The following is a 12,660-nucleotide window of genomic DNA, read 5'->3' on the forward strand; positions in this document are numbered from 1 at the left end:
AGTGAAGCTATGAATGCTAGTTGCTGTGGCAACAGGTGTACTTGCAGATGTGATTAACCTTAGAGACCTTGAGAAGGGCAATTTTCCTGGATTATCTGGGGGAGCCCACCCAATCCCTGGAGTCCTTATGGGGAACCTTCCTGGATGCAGACAACCAGATAGCTCTGGCTCACACCAAGATTTGACCTACTGCTACTGGCCTTAGAGGTGGAGGAATGAGAGTCAAGCAGTGTGGGTGGCCTCCAGGAATGGAGAATGGCCCCCAGGTGATTGCCAGCAGGAAAACAGGGCCCACCACTGCATGGAAGTGGACTCTGCCAACACCTGAATGAGCAAGAAGCAGGTGCTCCTTCAGAAAGGAGCACACAGCCTGCCAACACCTTGGTCTAGTGAGACTTGTATCAGACTTCTGACCTATAGAATTATAATAAATTTGTGTTGTTTTGAGCCAATAAGTTTGTGATAAATGTTACAGCAGCAAAATAGAACTAATACAGTTAGTGAGCCTTCCTGGTTTGACATTTGAAATGCTCAAACAGAAACCTGAATGCGTTAAATTTATACATACAATTTAAAATGTTTAAGACTATTTAGCTGAATTTGAAATTGGAGGAGAGGCAGTCCAAGAAAGGGCACTGGGGGTGGAGGCAGAATCTATGGAGGTAATGAAACCTCTAAAATCCAGCCAGGAGTTGGGTGGGAGAGAGACAGGGAACCAGAGCCTACATCCCTAGGTCCCAGGATACAGCTGCCCCAGGGAGGAGGGTTGGGAGGATACCTGACCTCTGACCTCTCCAGCTGAGGGGATAAAGGAGAGAAACAGCCGATCAGAGGGCTGGGGAAGTGGTGGAGGTGCCAGGGCACCAGACCCTGTCTCGGAGCAAAGGTAAGAGGGGGCTGCAGGCTGTCCTGATAGCACCAGGGCTTCTGCTGCCATGGTCTCTACTCCAGGGTCACTGTCCTCTTTCCAGCCAGGACTGGTCCTACTCTGTCTGGGTCTGTGGTGCCAACTTGGGACGGGTGCTCAACCCGGAGGGATGGAGTGCTTTCCCTGGTGGAGGCCTGTCCAGAGCTGATCCACCCTCTACCCCCACCCTGGCTGCCTCAGCCCTGAACCACCTCAGGGTCCCATGCTGCTGCAGGAGGCCAGGGTCCTCACTAGCAGGGCAGGTGTTCATCAGCTCGCAGGCTCACGGGCAGAGGGAAGCTTCAGGAGGTGCTGGGCTTTTCCCCACGTGGATGGCCCTGAACCAGCAGAGCCAGGGCAGGGTCTCCAGGGCGGAAGGGTCAGGCCTGGGCCCCACGATACTTGAGGAAGGTGGTCTCGAGGAAGGCGGCCAGCTTCAACCGGTCGTCCTGAAGAGGGGAGGGAGACATGGGGGACCAGCGGCCGGGTACACCCTGTGCCCTCCCAACACGCCACCACCCCACCCACCTCGCGCAGGAAGCCGTAATGCACCAATTCAGTTGCAAGATCCTGGGCGCTGTCCGCTGCAGCAAGGGCACGTGGGGACGCATGAGGCTGAGGCACCACCCACCAACCACCTTCGGGCCTGCAGCCTGGGGTCCCCAGTTGCCTACTTGGAAGCAGGTCGTAGGTCAGCTGCCTGTGCAGCCTGTCCTCTAGCACCAGAAGTAACGTGAGCTGGGGACGGGAGGGCTTGGTCGGTGTGAAGTCAGTCAGCAGCCCTGCCCTTTCCCAGCCCAGGGCCCTGCTCACATGCCAGCGGGCCTTGTCCTCACTTCTCTCCAGGTTGCACTGCATCTGGACCACCTGGGAACCGGGAGGACAGGGTCACCCACAAGGGCTGGAACTCAGCCAAGAGAACCATAAAGGAAAACTTCCAGTAGGCATTGGGGCTGGGTACTGAAGGATGAATAGGAGATTTCACAGGTAGAGAAAATGCCTTGAAAAGGAGGGAACTCTGGAAGCAGAGAGATCAGTCTAGATGTGACAGTGCACAAGTTCAGGGCGCCAGCAAGAATAGGCTTCAAGAAACTGGGGCTTGGACTGAAACTCCCATGAACTCTCTGGGTAGCCAGAAGCCAGGAAGCTCTGCCTATCAGAACTTGAACTCAGGCTGCACTGGAAGGAAGGAGGTCAGGAGGAAGGAGGACAGGCAGGGGCTGGTAGAGCATCAGATGAGGAATGGTGGTGGCCAGGATCAGAGAAGTGGCCAGGGGCACCTCTGAAGCCAGTCAGGGCTGCCAGGGCCCAGTGGGTACAGACATGAACAAGAGAGGGAGAGGCTGAGGCTGGCTAGGAGAGGACCCTGACTAGCAGCAGCCCTGCAGGAAGAGAGGTTTGGGGAATCATGGTGCCTGGGAGGCTTGGGGGAAACCCTAGGACGTAAGTGTCAGGGAATAAGCAAACCAGGGGGTGGGATCCGGGCCAGGAGTGGGTGGGTGAGACTCCAAGAGGAAAGCTGTTTGGAGCACAGAGGGGTGGGGCAGGGCCCACAGGAATAAAGAGCTCTGGGACAGAGGGGTATCCCAGCAGTCCTACTGTCCCCCAGCCCGCAAAAGGGGTCAGTCTGGATCTGGCCTCCCAGCCTGCAGGACAACTTGGTTGCAGGGGAAGCAGACCCCAAGAGATGGTGCTCATCATCTGGTACAGCTCACACAGCAGGAGTAGGAACTTGCCTTCCTGGTCTCGGAGTCAAAGGGCTCTGGAGTTGGGGTCTTGGCCTTCTGGGCCTCCTCGGGGGGTGGGGCCAACACACGGGGCAGCCCCAGGGGCCGAGCAGCAGCAAAATTCATCAGTGGATAGATCCCGTTCCTGGGGACACACCAGGATATGGCTGGGGGCTCAGGCCCAAAAGTGCCTGTTCCCAATCTCACACCAGCTCTCACCTGACATCTTCCAGGAATTTGTCCAGCTCTAAGAAGGAGACCTCCGAGTACCTGGCACAGGGTGGGAGGCATATGAGGGGTGGCCTGCCAGGAGCAGGCAGGGAGTTGAAAGGGGAGGCTGCTAGGCAGCCACTGCTCACCGCCATTGCATTGGGGGCCGCTGGGGCCGGGGAACCTCTGCCAAGACTGCATGCAGGTCCATGGCTTTGGTCTTCTCTTCCACCACATTCTCAGGCATGAGGTCTGTGGGCCACAGCAGTGCTCAGGGTGGTGGGCCTCTTCTGTGTTCCCGCCCAGGCCCGTGACCCAGCCTGCGGCCTGATCCTTACACTGGTGCTGGATGAAACAGTGAGCTGCCAGTAGTTTCAGCGAGTGCACCTCGAAGAGCACGCGGTGGAAGAGCAGGTTGTGGGCAGAGGGCCGCCGGGCAGGGTCCCGGGCCAGGCAGGAGAGGATGAACTCCTGGGTGGGGAGAGGAGAGGTGGCTGCTGCAGGCTCTGTTCTAACCCCCACTGTGAAGAAAGCAGGCTCGAAGCCCCCAGGCCCCAGAGGCCCAACCCCTGTGTCCTCCCACTTCAGGGTTGCTGCAGGAGCAGCCACAGGAGAAGGCGTCCCCATTAGAACATCTGCCTTGCTGCCCTTGACCTGCACAGGAACTGTGGGAATGGGTGATATGACCCCTGACTCACGCAGCTCCTCCCATCCACAATTCAGCCCCTTTTGGCTACCCCAACTAAGGCCCAGCTCTGGAGATGACCTTGGCTGGTCCTTATCCTGCACACACTGGGGTCCTCCTTGGCCTCACATGCCCAGTCAGGTGCCATCCTCCCCTCTCCCATTCACAGAGGTCATGTAGTTAAGCCACTGTACTTGGACCAGAGAGGCTGTGCAGCTTCCACCCTCTACCTCCCTTGCTTGCCCTGTGCCCACCGACCACAGCCCTCCACACAAGCTGGAGCCTGCCCCCTGGACCTGGATGCAAATGCTCACTGCACCACCTTGGGCAGCCTTTAGCCTCGCTAAGCCTTATTAGTGTTCTGAAACAGTTAGTTGTATCCACACAGGGAGTGTCTCTCTGGTTTCCTTGTCCTTACAATGCTCTGACCCCTCCAGGCTACAACCCTACATGAGTTCCTAGTGGAGTCTTCCTTGACAGTGGGCCTGGGGCCGGCACGTTCCTCCCCTGTATTAGCCTGGCCACACCTCTGGCCTGCCTAGGGTACCTTAATGCCCTACACTGGGCACATCAAGCCAGGCCCAGAGAGGTGGGGCAAGCTGCTTACTCGCATGTTGGGGTCACTCAGTGAGTGCCTGGCTCGAGCAATGGCTTCCTCTGTGACTCGGGTATCCCCATTAGCTTGGATCTCCAGCACAGCCATCTGAGGTGCAGGGCCAGCATGGGGAAGGGGACAGCACAAGTGAGATGCAGTGGATCCCACCTGGGAGGGGGCCAGGAGGAAAGGAGCCAGTACCTCCAGTGCACACATCCCAAAGGAGAATATGTCCACAGCAGTCCCATCTGCGACCTCTGAAAGGGAAAGAGTGAGGCAAATGAGTAAGACTAATGTGCAAGCTGGGTAGGTGCTGCAGGTCCCTCCAGGACTCACCACCATATTCTGGTGGGAAGAAGTGCAAGTTCCTCAGTTCCTCCCGCTCAGCACGGATGGGGCTCCTTAGATCATCTGGGAGCGCTAAAGAAGGGGCAGCGGCACTGAGCAGACGGGACTGGCCAGGGCTCCCTTCCCCACCCCTATCCCCCACGAACCATTGGAGAAGATGCGGTACCACACTGTGAAGGCGACCGCGGGGAGAAAGAGCGGGTGTCAGCGGCCTGGGGCGCGGGGTGTCCTCTGCCCTCGACTTGCGACAGGTTCCCCCAGCCCTGCCCCCCTGCCCATCCCCGCCCCGTCAGCACCAGAGCCGATCTTGATGAGGCCGTTGTGCTGAATGAAGATGGTGTCGCTGGTCAGGTTCCCATGGATGATGGGGGGACTGCAGGCGTGCAGAAAACTGCAGGCGTTGGGGGAGAGCAGGCGGAGCCGGGTCACACGGCGCCGGAGAGGTCAGGCGCAGCAGGGCAAGCCAGCGCACAAGCCTAGGTCCTCACCTGAGCGCGGACAGGATCTGCGTGCACCATCGCTTCCAGGCCTGGCGGCGGACGCAGGACTCCATCGGGTGGGCCCAGGAGAAGCGGCAGGGCCTGTGGAGCCTGCCAGCCGCCCCGCCCCGCCCCTTTCCGGGGCTGCCCTGTGTTCCACTCCCATCCCCTCCCAGTGGCCACCCGCCCTGTCCTGTCTCCAGCCTACCCCCCATACCCGGGCATTCATGGCCTTGTGGTTCTTCTTGGTCTTTTTGAGGAATTGCTTGAGGCTACCCGACGACACGTACTCTGTGATGAAGATGACCTGCGGGGCGGGCGGGCTCACGGCTCCGCCACTGCGGGTGGGTCCCACAGCCGCCCCTCCCGGCCGTGGCCTCGCCCCGCCCCGCGCCTCCCAGTAGCTCACCCTCGCACGGGCCTCAGAGGCGTCCAGCCAGTACTTGTGCAGCTTGACGATGTTGGGGTGGTCCACCAACGCCAGCTGCTCGAACATGGCCTGGATCTTCTCCTGGGGGTCGGGGTGGGGTGGGGAACACAGTCATGGGCCATCACAGGACAGGACTGGGGAAGAGCTTGGCGCTGGACCTCACCTCATGGGCTGCGAAAGCCTTCCTGTCGCCAAAGTGGAGTTCGTTCCACACCACTTCTACCCCCTCCTCCGTGTCCATGGCCAGGAATGTGCTCTGGATCCCAGGCATATTCCCCTGGTTCACCTGGGGTGGGGTACATGTGCTCCCGTTTGTGCAAGGGCGAGGGTGGGGACTTGGTCCCTGCTCACACCCTTCTTCCCTTGGTCTGGGTGCGCTGCAGGCCCTGATCCACTCTATGGGAAAGCTGAGGGCCAGGACCGGGGTTGGCCCATAGTCACCAGGGTGATCTCCAGGGGCTGGGCAGAGGTGGTTCGAAGCAGGCTTCAGGGGTTTGGGGTGATCTCCTAGGGGCTAGCGGTGAATCCCAAAGTCTTGGGAGGGGTCCTGGAAGGAGACTGGTCCTCAGGGAAGGAGGGTTCCTCACAGGGCATGGGTTCCAGGCCAAAGAAGTCCAAGGGCCGGCTAAGACACCGGCCCTGGAGAGAGGCCGCCGCGCTGCCCCAGCGCCCCCACGGTCCCCTGGCCTCACGCCCCCGGGACTGCGGGAGCGCGGAGTCACCCCGCCCCTGCCCACCTGCTCGCGCCGCTTCTGCCAGCGGCCGCACGGGCTCTCCTCCAGGATGTCGCTCTCGTCCTCGCTCTCGTCCTCCCGCTCCCGCTCCCGGCCCCGCCTGGGCGCCGGCTCCGGGGCCGCCATGGCTCGGCGGGCCAGGCCGCCGCCCTCGGCGCGATCCACTGCCCTGATGCCGCCCGCCCTGGCCCCGCGCCCGGCCGCCCAACCCAGAGCCCAGCGGAGCCACCGCCGCCGCCGCCGCCGCCGCCGCCTCGAGCCCCCACCGGCTCCGGGAATTGGGAGGCGCGGGCGCGCGACGGGCCGGCGGCGGGCCCGGGGGTGGAGCCGGCCCGCCCCTCCGGAGCCGCCTCTGCGGGCCGGAGCCCGAGTGGAGCTCCCAGGCGGGCGGGGCGCCCTCCGCGGCCCCGCCAGGCCCCGCCCAGCCGAGTGTCAGGTCCCACCGCAGAGCCCCGCCCTCCGGAGGCCCCGCCCCGCAGAGCGGCGCGGTGCTGGGCATTCCCAGGCAGCGGCCAGCCGAGGCGCGTCCGTTTGGGCATCCCTGCGCGCATGGAGATCCGTGTGGCTCGGAGCAGAAGCTCCGGGACCCACCCCTGCACGCATTATGCCACCGCTCTTCTTCCTGCGCAGCATCCGCACCTGGATCCTGCCACGCACATCCCGCATCTACGCCTGTGCAGGGCCGAGCATAGAGTTTGCTTTGCTCCGGGTTGTCCCCGAGGGTCTGCGGGGAGGCCCGGGACCAGGGCTTTTGGGGGCCTCCTCCGGCTGCAGGAAGCCCCACGGACTCCAAAGTGATGTCGGCTCACCCTGCCAGTCCCAAAGGGAACACGGAGGAGAGCCACTGAAGGTGGCTGGTAATACACCAGCTCACCAACAGGTGGGACTTTAATTCAGGGCTACAAATCTCTCACCGGCGCCAAATTTCCTGCTGCCCTTTCAGTGCACAAGCCTACCTTCCAGGATGTCATTTTTCTCTCTTTCCCCCAAATGTTCTCCTCTTCTTTCCACTGTGGGCTCCTCTGCAGCAGTGGAGCCAGGAGGAGCACCCCCTCACATGCATGTCCTCCCTCCATGCGGCTCCCACTGTACACCTTGTGGAATTCTCATCTGAAATCCCCTTGCATCCCACCACCCTGCTGCCTCCCCACAGCGCCCCCCTCACACCTGCAGGATCCTAGTTCTTCACCTCTTTCTAGAAACTGTGCTTGTGCTCCCTTGTACTTAAACCCCAAGTGAACTCTGCTGGCCAGCTTTGCTCCCTCTGCGTCACTCCACCCAGCTCTAGGAGTCCTGATTTGAACCCTATGGCCTGCCCTGATCGTCCACCCTAACCCTAAAAGGGTCAGCTCAGCAGGTTGGGAGATTTGAACCCTGCACCTCCCAAAGACACTGTCTCTGGGTCAGCCCTGGGCAATGACCTTCAGGCCCGGGGGGTGTACTGCACAATTTGAGTGTCTGTGTTCACCTGGGCTAATAATGTGATTGATCCTTGAGCCACAGTGTCAGCCTGACAGTGTTAGACTGAAGCCAGCCTTCAATGGTCAGCTGTGCCTACGTGACAGAACCCAGTAAAACCCTAGACTAGGCTGGTGGCATGCATGTGTGCCATCCCACGCCTCCACTGGAGGAGGTGCGTGTTGTCCAATGACCACTAGAAAAGGACAACTGGACACTCACACTTGGCGTCCCCTGAGCTTGGTCCCACCAGTCCTTTGCCACTGTGGTTTTCATAGGTAGCCTGTGCACCTGTGGTTATAAAAACTTTCAAAGTCCTTGGAGTCCTTCCAGTGAATCATTGGACAATTGAGGGTGGAGCTGGGGTCATCCTAGTGGTCCGGTCTCACTTGCTATGAGGGCCAAATCCTAACCATGAAAGCCCCCACAGTTGGCCCTGACCCCTGTTCTCATTTCTCTTGCCCTCTCTGGCTGAGTGCACTCCAGGGGCCTGGCTCCACACAGGTTGTTGGCATGACAGGCCAGTCCCTCCAGGGTTGTTGCCCTGGCTGTGCTCTCTCTCTGAAATACTCCCCTCAGAGGTCCTCCAAGTCCATTTCCTTGGGGCCTTGACTCAAATATCACCTTTCAGACAGGCCTGTGCTGGTCACCCAGCCTAGCATCACAGCCCCACCCTGTGCCTGCTTCATTTGGCTTTCCTGTGGTGCTCAACTGGACAGTGTTCGTTTTGCCCACCTCTGCTTCTTGCTCTGGGATCCTGCTGGGACGCAGGCTCCAGGAGGGCAGGTGTCTGTTCTTTCTGTTGTGCTGAGGATAGTGCCTTGGTGCACAGTGGGCCCTGGCAAGTGTGTCCCATGGATGTGTGGGTGGGCATGGGTGCAGGGTTAGGAGGGCAGCCAAGGAAGCTCCCTAGGAGGCAACACTGAGCCCTATCTCAGTGAATTCCCTTCTCTTTCTCTGCCCCATAACCAGACACATGTGCTCTGTGGTGAATCTGTGTCCTGAGCCTAGTACCTGGAAGTGTGGCCTCATCTGAGAGAAGGGTTTGTGTGGATTTAAGTTAGTTTAGAATCTTGAGATGAGATCCTTCCAGACCTAGGGCAGTCCTGGCTCCAGGCTTACAAGGAAAGGAAACGTGGGTCCAGCCAGAGGCCCCAGGGACACAGCCATGCAAGGAGGAGCAGAGGAAGGGGTGTGGCTCAGGCCAAGGACTGCCTGGATTGTCAGAGCCTTGAGTTTGGAGGAGGCCTGGAGCCCACCCAACCTCAGAGCCTGCAGAAGAGAAGAGCCCTGCTGCCACCTGTTTGGTGGCATGGGCTTCAGAGCTGTGAGAGAAGAAATCTGTGTTGTTTCAAGCTGCCATTTGTGTGCCTTGTTGTGGCAGTCCTAGACGAATAAGGCCCCAACTGCACCCTCTGCAGAAGAACAAGAACACAGTGCTGTCTGGTCTGGCAATGTCGTGCCACTGTCCTTCCCAGTGGCTCCTCTGCCCCTCCAGCTTGCTGCCTTCTAGGAGTCAGTCCTGCTGATTGCTTTGCCTTCTGCCCCTTCTCGTCCCTCCTCAGACTGCTCTGTAGCGCTGCCTGCACTGTCTGTTTACCCACTCGCCCAGCAACTTTTCTGACATGCTGGTTAAACCTGTCTATTGAGTTCCAAAGCCAGGCTATTGCTGTCTGCAATTCCAGGGTTTCTCCAGTGTGGCTTCCAGCTCCCTGGCAACACTTCAGGACCCCCCGGCCTGGTAACCACACTGTTGCCAGGTGGTCTGGGTCCGTGCTCCTGCTGTTGACTCTGGCTCTTCCTTGCGGAGGGGTCACTGCTCATGTGCCCCGTTTTTGATCATGTGCTGGGTGACACTTAGTTCTGTTGGTTTCTGTGTTTTCAGATGGGGGATCTCACTGTGTTGCCCAGGTTGGCCTTGAACTCCTGGGCCTTGGGAGTTCACACCTCAGCCTCCCTACTGGCTAGGACTACGGGTGCCACCACTGCGGTGTGTGCTCCACTTGAGGAGTCTTTGCAGGAGTGAGCTGAAGGTGCCACCTGGCACATCTTCTTCCAGAGGATTCTGTCCACTCGTGATGTTGTCAGTGCCACTGGCCAAGATTTCCGGCCACACAGACCCTTCCAGCAGGTGCATGTCTGGGTGGGGGCTGGTTTGGTCCCTCAGTGGATCAAAGTGGGAGAATCTCTGGAGTTTTCCACCTTTGGGGGACCAAGGTGGTCTGACATCCCAAAAGCCCAGTTTCCTCTTGGTAGAGAGTGAAGCACTGTGCCCACTGGCCACTGTAGTCCACAGGTGTGGCTCATGGCTGGTCCCCTGGACTGCATATGGCTCAGGGAACTTCCTGACTCCCAGATTCTCTGCCCTGGTGTGGCCTGTCACCCCCATGTGGACTGCAAGTTCACCTAGCCCAGCTTCTGCATTACCTGGGAACTCAAAGGGGTCAGCATGGCTGGATAACATGCTCCCCCTCTGATCCTGTTGGCACAGTGGTGCCCTGTCCTTTGTGTCTCCACCTGTCAGGGTGCTTGTGAAACCATCCCTTAGGTCCTGGAGCAGGGGATGGAAAGCCAAACCAGGTGTCAGACCCCCACAGCCTGTCTCCTCCTCACAGTCCCCAGAAGAAAAGCAGTAGATTCTGAAGCATTAATGGGCCGGGCCTGCAGCGGGCAGAGGCCTCGACCTCTCACTGCCTTCCGTGTCTGCCGCCTTGCTGTGACACCTGCTCTGAACATCAGTATCCCCACACTCGCTAGTGTGCTCTCTGGGGTTCTTTCCATAGCTGTCAAAACTCCTTCTGAGCTAGAAGGATGCCGTGGCTTGCCTGGAGCAGGGTGGTCTTGTATTCAAATAGGAAGAAAAAAGCCACGTGGATGTCAATAATAATAACGAACAACACCCTGCTGCTCCCACGTACCAGGACATTTTTGTATTACTCCCAGGCACTTTACCTTCATCTTTTCATCTGTGCTAACGAAAGGAGGCCAGTGGGGTTGTGACACCATTTGACAAAGAGGACACTGAGGCATGGACACTGTGTGACTCGACAGAGCATGGCCCTCCCGGGACAGGGCCGCAGCCCTGCCCTCTTCCTCGCCCACGCTGGCCATGCTCACTAGGCAAGGGTGCTGCTTGATATGCCCGTTTCTTAACCTGGCCTGCTGTGCACTTCAACCCCACTATCTGATGCTCTCCATTCCCCCTTCATATGCACAGCGAGGACCTGGCCAGCCTCTCATCCTGGCTGAGCAACCCAGGAAGCATCACCCATTTGCATTCAGAAGCCATCACACAGCCAGTAGAGCGGGCCACAGCAACACAGGACCCCGGTCATCCCACGACACTTCAGGTGGCAGGAGGACAGTTCCCCTGCCCTGCTTCCTCAACCCACATTGCCATGTGGGCATCATCCTTGTGACCCACACAAATTGCCACGTGAGGATGCAGCTTGGAGTTGGGTGCTGGTGAGTTCCCAGCCCCTCTTGGGGAGTCTGTGCACATCGATCTCCCCCAACCCAGAAGAGGCACAGCTAGTCTCTCTGGACATAATATAAACAGCACTCTGGAACTGGAAAGCTCGCTGTGGCAGCTGGACTGCTGTGTTAGAGCGTAAAGAATGGCTGGATCTGGCTCATCCTTTGTCTGCTGTCTATGGCTTTGACCCAAAGACAGGAGAGTCTCCATGTAGAGAGCATGGAGAGTGTCCTGGGAAACTTCTCTTTTTCTTTGCATGCTAGAGTTGTGGGTTGTTATCGTTTAGATCTAAAAATGCCCCCCAAAGGGCTTATCTGTTAGACAATGCAGGAATATTCAGAAGTGAAAAGCTTAGATAATGGGGGATGTAACCTCATCAGTGAATTAATCCACGTGATGGATAATTTCCGTGGGTCATTGGGTGGTAACTGTAGACAGGTGGGGTGTGACTGGAGTAAGTAAGTTACTGGGGGATGTGCCCTTGAGGACCACATCTTGTCCCTGGCTCCTCACTTGCTCTCTCTCTTGGTTTCCTGGCTACCACAAGCTGAGAAGCCTTCCTCCATGATGTCCTGCCACGATGTTCTGCCTCGCCTCAGGCTCAGAGCACAGAGCTAGCCAACCAAGGACTGAAACTGTGAGCCCAACATGTCTCCTTCTCTAAGTTCTCCTTGTCCTATGATTTGGTTACAACAATGGAACCCTGGGTGTCAGTGCAGGTGGCCTTAAGCAGGTGACAAAACCCTGGAAAGCCGCAGCTTTGGGGACGGAGGAGCTGAGCACAGCTCCATGGCCCACAGCACGTGTGTGCAGAGCCCTCTCACCTTCCCCTTCTGTTTTCTGGCTTCTTTGTCCTGAACATGGAGCTGGTTGTTTGGAACTGCCTCACGGCACAGGGATCAAACACACAAAAAAACAGGCCCTGGCTTTCTCACTGGAGGCCAGCATGGGGGGAAGTGCCAGGTGTCAAGAGCTGGAGGACTGGCCCTCTGCTCAGCACACGGACTCCCCCAAGACGGGCTCACTCCTAAGCTGAGCAAACCCCACACATCACAGCAAAAGCATTGAAGCCAGGACTGGCATTGAGCTGAGACCACCAACCACAGAAGGTGGACAAGATTTGTAGTCTGAACCTGACCGCAAGAAGAGCACCCCAAAACAGAAAGCCCATGTTCTCAGGAGGGTATTCAAAGTCCACATCAGATTATGAATCATAACAAATCAAGATGATCAACCAAAAAGGACTCAACATTTCAAGGTCTGAAAATGTAGGCAAGTCTCTAAAGCAAAGACCATTAACAATCACCAGAAACACATCAAAGACTCTCACCATGCTCCAGAGGAGAAAAAGAACACTCTAGGAATGAGTGAGAAGATAAATGATTTCAGCGGAGAAATAAAAAATATAGAGAAACCACACACAAATGTTATGAGTTTTGAAAAACAGTGCTTGAAATAGAAAATTCACCACTCAGCTCAACAAAAAGATGGAGTTCACAGAGGACAGACTTAACAAACCAGAAACAGATCATGAAAAATTATCCAACCTGAGACATGTCAGAGAAGACATTTGCAAACAACAAAACAAAACAAACAAAAACAAAGATACAGT

General features: G+C 57.7%; 1 protein-coding gene across 5 annotated transcripts; it reads right to left on the reverse strand.

Annotated features, from left to right (window-relative positions):
• Positions 1-995: 995 nt before the first annotated feature.
• Positions 996-7,225, reverse strand: NRBP2 (nuclear receptor binding protein 2). Of its 5 annotated transcripts, XM_079126026.1 has the most exons (18): positions 6,119-6,496; positions 5,545-5,667; positions 5,361-5,462; positions 5,169-5,258; positions 4,961-5,001; positions 4,769-4,863; positions 4,619-4,642; positions 4,461-4,544; positions 4,326-4,381; positions 4,137-4,232; positions 3,183-3,315; positions 2,994-3,096; positions 2,854-2,904; positions 2,644-2,779; positions 1,721-1,774; positions 1,582-1,645; positions 1,436-1,491; positions 996-1,356 (listed from the first exon to the last, which is right to left on the reverse strand). In XM_079126026.1, exons 1-18 carry the CDS (start codon positions 6,239-6,241, stop codon positions 1,288-1,290), a joined length of 1,500 nt encoding a protein of 499 aa, XP_078982152.1. In that variant the 5' UTR covers positions 6,242-6,496; the 3' UTR covers positions 996-1,287. The 5 variants fall into 5 exon arrangements, 4 of the variants coding, with proteins under 4 accessions (XP_078982152.1, XP_078982151.1, XP_078982154.1 ...); XM_079126025.1 differs by having other exon boundaries at positions 5,169-5,462; positions 6,119-7,225; XM_079126028.1 differs by lacking the exon at positions 1,582-1,645 and having other exon boundaries at positions 1,436-1,577; positions 6,119-7,223.
• Between the last annotated feature and the right edge of the window lie 5,435 nt (positions 7,226-12,660).

Source organism: Sciurus vulgaris, assembly GCF_902686455.1.
Source record: "Sciurus vulgaris genome assembly, chromosome: 1".
Lineage (NCBI taxonomy): Eukaryota > Metazoa > Chordata > Mammalia > Rodentia > Sciuridae > Sciurus > Sciurus vulgaris.

Excerpts from the sequence above, each read along its gene's own strand:
- NRBP2 (XM_079126025.1), bottom strand. The coding sequence starts at position 6,241 with ATGGCGGCCCCGGAGCCGGCGCCCAGGCGGGGCCGGGAGCGGGAGCGG. Across the intron at positions 5,668-6,118 it reads GGCAGAAGCGGCGCGAGCAG|GTGAACCAGGGGAATATGCC; the intron begins GTGGGCAGGGGC and ends ACCCCACCCCAG. Across the intron at positions 4,233-4,325 it reads TTGGGATGTGTGCACTGGAG|ATGGCTGTGCTGGAGATCCA; the intron begins GTACTGGCTCCT and ends CCTGCACCTCAG.